Genomic DNA, 4,348 nt, shown 5'->3' on the forward strand with positions numbered 1-4,348 from the left:
CAGAGGAAATTATGCCCAAAAGGATTGCTTGAATTGGTCACGGTCAAATCCAGAGCTTGTGATTCAGTCAGCTCAGGTTCTCTTTCCACTATCCTAGTGACCAATGAACTCATTTACTGATGGTGAGTTTGAATGATTTCTTTGATCTTAGAAGCCAGGTCCCAATGCTAACTCCCCTCCACATGCATTATCTTCCTTGAGCCAAGAAAAAGAAACCCCAGTCTAAGAGTGACAGTTTCAACATTAAAAACAAATTCTGCTTCTTGATTACCTGTATTCCAGTTCCCCTCAGGAAATCATTTTCAATACCAAGAAAGTTCTTTTAAAAAGAAACTGTTTATTACATGATTACATGATCTGGGGCGGGGGAGGGGGGGGTAAGGTGAGGAAAGCAGCAGGTTTACAGGAGGTCACACAAGCATGATATAACAGGGAAGGAGGGGAAACTGACAAAATGTGGTCCAAATTCAGAAATAAATAGCCTGCCCTCTTAAAGTTTACAATCTATAGAGATGATTTGCAGTTATAACAAAGGACATGTAATTATTGAAGAAATTCATTAATTTCTTGGTGGATGTTCCTCTTCTCCATATCCCTCTTCTCTGGTCCCAGGGCAGCTGTGGTAGGTCTCCTCAGCAACAGGTCTACGCTGTGACTGGTATGTGAATAAAGGAAAAAAAGAGACACTCGTAAGTACTGCTTGGGATCCTTGTAAGAACAGTACCAAATCCTTTTCCCTCTCAAGGCCTCAGTGCCTCCTCTATAAGTGAACGTGTGATTGTGCTCAAAAGATCATACCCCTTCTTGGGGATCTCTTAAGATCCCTTGGAATTCTAAATCTCATGATTCTTCTAGAGAGCAAGGACCTTGGTGTGTTCAACAAACTTTATACAAGGCTATGACGCAGCCATTATTTAGGGTGAGCAAATGCTTTGCATTTGAATCTGAGATTAGGAGTGCACATATTGTGATCCTGAAATGTCACAGACGTGATTGGAATCCAGGTCTTACGTTCTGAGTCAGGTCACCTGGCTCAAATATCGGCTCTTTTCACATTGAAAAGGAAAGGGGGAATGTATCAGACAAATCTGGGCGATATCCAGCATCCACTGCCACTATGAGGGTTTAAAGGATTGTCTGAGATAATTCACAGAAGTATAGACTGTAAGTAAATAGGTGCAAACAGAACATCCAGTTTCTTATAAAGGGTATCATCTGATGCCCAAACAACCAGCAAAATAAACAGAAATGACAAAACTCACTGTTGGCAGGGGTTGATGGCAATGAGAAGGGGCACAATCACACACTCCAAATGTCTCATTAACTGGGCTATAGCCTTTAAATGCAGTACCACTAATGGGAATATGCTTCAAGGAAGTCATTAGCAACAAGGAGGAAACTTCCTAATGGTCTTGTCGCTAAAGATATTTGTAGTAGAGAAAACCTGGAAACAAACTATTTGGGAAATGGCTAAACAGGCTACAGAATGGCTCACTGCATCCCACAAGAGAGCAATAAGGAACGTAGAGAATGAAGAGAATGATCCCCTAAAGCCCCAGAGAGTTTTGGAGGCACACCGATGCTGACATTCTTCAAAGGACCCCAAATCTCACGTATGTGAGACATTCCTTTAAAGATACAGAAGAGAGAAGCCCTCCCTATACCTTCAGCATGGATGACCCTGTCCCGAAATCCACAATGCAACGATCCAACCAAAGACCTGGAGGGCTGCTTGGGGTCTTCAATGAAGGACTTGCACCACACCTAGAAAATAAATGATACATATTAATAATGCACAGTCATAAGGGCTGGAGAGGTAGTTTTAAAGGCTATTTGTATATTTAAACGTGTCTTTTACTGCAGACTGCTGAAAGTTTGATTTTCAGAGAATTGAGGTAGAAGGGACCTCAGTGGTCAACTAAATCTCTACTCGTGTTAAAAAGGAGTAAATGGAGGGCCAGAGAGAAAGTGACAGACTATATAGTCAAACCAAGGACTTCTGATTTCCATCTGATTTCAAATCCTGTAATGGGACTTTCAGCTTTATTAAAAGTGTGTAGGTAAGTCATGTTCTAAGTATAATAGTTTTCCTTTTACTTTGCAATACACTTTCCCTTACGTGGAGACTACCTATCATGTAGACACTGTCTAAGTGATTCAGGCCTCCCAATTCCATCTGATTCCAAATCCAGTAATGTTACTTTCAGCTTTATAAAAAAGAATGGGAATTCATGCCTTAAATATAATTTTCCTCTTACTCTGCAATAGTTTCTCCCTAAGTGGAGACTTCCTGTCTTGTAGATGAAGTATTTCTTTTTCCTACCCTGCCCAGGGATCTTTTAGAATTTATAGATATTCCAAATATCAAGAAAAAAATTGGCACTTACCTAAATGAAGTGAGATGTTCCCACTCAGCAACACCAATTCTACTTACCAATATCAACCTCCACACACACAAAAAAATTTGTATTCCACAAACCAAAGAGGATTAGATCTTCCAAGCACCAAACAAACCCCCAAAGTTTATATTCCACAAATGTAGAGAAACGATAGTTTTTAGTATTCCAGACCAAGAAAAATTATATCTTCCAAGCACCAAAAAGAAAAAACCCCAAAAACAAAAAGCCAAAAAACCCTTGTATTCCACACCAAGAAAAATGATGAAATCTTCCAAGCACCAAGAGAAAAAAAAAAACAAAAAAACCACCCTCAAAATCCCTTGTATTCCACAAAGAATAAATTTTGTATTCCAACCAAGCAGGACGATGAGATCTTCAAGCATAAAAAACAAAAAAAAAAACCCAAAGCACCAAAAATAAAAACCAAAAAATTTGTGTTCCACAAAGAAACAAAAAATTTTGTATTCCAAACCAAGGGTGAAATCTTCCAAGCACAAAAAATAAATAAATAAAAATAAAAAAAACTTGTATTCCACAAAATATTCCAAAACAGGAAGGATGATGAAATCTTCCAAGCAACAAAAAACAAACACCACCTTAAAAAAAGAAAGAAAAAAGAAAACTTTATATTCCACAAACGAGGAGCAATACATTTTGTATTCCAAACCAAGGATGATGAAATCTTCCAAGCACAAAAAAACCCCATCCAAACAAGAAAAAGTCAAAAAATTTGTATTCCACAAAGAAAAAAAAAATTTGTATTCCAAACCAAGGAGGATGATGAGATCTTCCAAGCACCCAAAAACCAAAAACAAATGCCAGAACAACCCAAACATCTTGTATTCCACAAATGAATTGTATTCCACATACCAAGGAGGATGATGAGATCTTCCAAGCACCAAACAAACCCCCCGAAAGACCTTGTATTCTACAAATGAGGAATGATAAATTTTGTATTCCACAAACCAAGGAGGAGGATGAGGGCTTCCAAGCACAAAAAAACCCCAAAAAACCAAAAATCCCTTGTATTCCACAAAGAACAATAGATTTTGTATTCCAAACCAAGGAGGAGGATGAGATCTTCCAAGCACCAAATAAACCCCCCGAAAGACTTTGTATTCCACAAAAGAAGGATAAATTTTGTATTCCATAAACCAAGGAAGATGATGAGATCTTCGAAGCACCAAACCACCAAAAAAAAATTTGTATTCCACAAATGAAGGGAAACGATGTATTTTGTATTCCAAACAAAGGATGACGATTTCTTCCAAGCACCAAAACCCAAAAAAAACTTGTATTCCACAGATGAAGAAGAACAATATATTTGTATTCCAAACCAAAGGAGGATGATGAGATCTTCCAGGCAGCCAACCCCCAAAAGAAAAACACCAAAAAAAACCAAAAACAAAAACAAAAAAAACCCAAAACTTGTATTCCACAAAGCAAGGAGGATAGTTCATTCTTCTGGCCAGCAAAGGAGGTCAATAGATCTTCCAGCTGCCAAACTGAAAAAAATTCGTGTTCCATGAAGAGGGAGATACCAAAAAAAAGTATTCCACAATGATAAGAACTTGTATTCCATAAACAAAAAAGGACGGCCAAAGAAATTTTGTATTCCACAAGGATGAGAACTTGTATTCCACAAAATGAGTGAGATGATTATCTCCCAGCTGCCAAAGAAAATAACATATTCCACAAACAAATAACATATTCCACAAATCATAAACATATTCCACAAACCAAGATATCTGATTAGATCTCACAGCAAATCAAAAAAGGAAAACTGGAGCTTCCAACCAAATTAAAAAAACACACTTCTATTCCATAAACCAAAGGGAGCAACTGGAAATCCAGACCAATAGTTTAAAATTACTTCTATCACACAAACCAAGGAGATCTACCAGCTTTTAAATAAAGACAAACAAAAAACATACTACTTTTATTCCATG

The 4,348-nt window shown here is 37.7% G+C and overlaps 1 protein-coding gene across 1 annotated transcript; it reads right to left on the bottom strand.

Moving 5' to 3' along the window:
• Positions 1-317: 317 nt before the first annotated feature.
• LOC140515294 (uncharacterized) lies at positions 318-4,042 on the bottom strand. The gene is made up of 2 exons (XM_072625929.1): positions 1,665-4,042; positions 318-655 (listed from the first exon to the last, which is right to left on the bottom strand). The coding sequence occupies exon 1, from the start codon at positions 3,924-3,926 to the stop codon at positions 3,024-3,026; it is 903 nt and encodes a 300-aa protein (XP_072482030.1). The 5' UTR covers positions 3,927-4,042; the 3' UTR covers positions 318-655; positions 1,665-3,023.
• Between the last annotated feature and the right edge of the window lie 306 nt (positions 4,043-4,348).

This window comes from Notamacropus eugenii, chromosome X (assembly GCF_028372415.1).
Source record: "Notamacropus eugenii isolate mMacEug1 chromosome X, mMacEug1.pri_v2, whole genome shotgun sequence".
NCBI classification, from domain to species: domain Eukaryota; kingdom Metazoa; phylum Chordata; class Mammalia; order Diprotodontia; family Macropodidae; genus Notamacropus; species Notamacropus eugenii.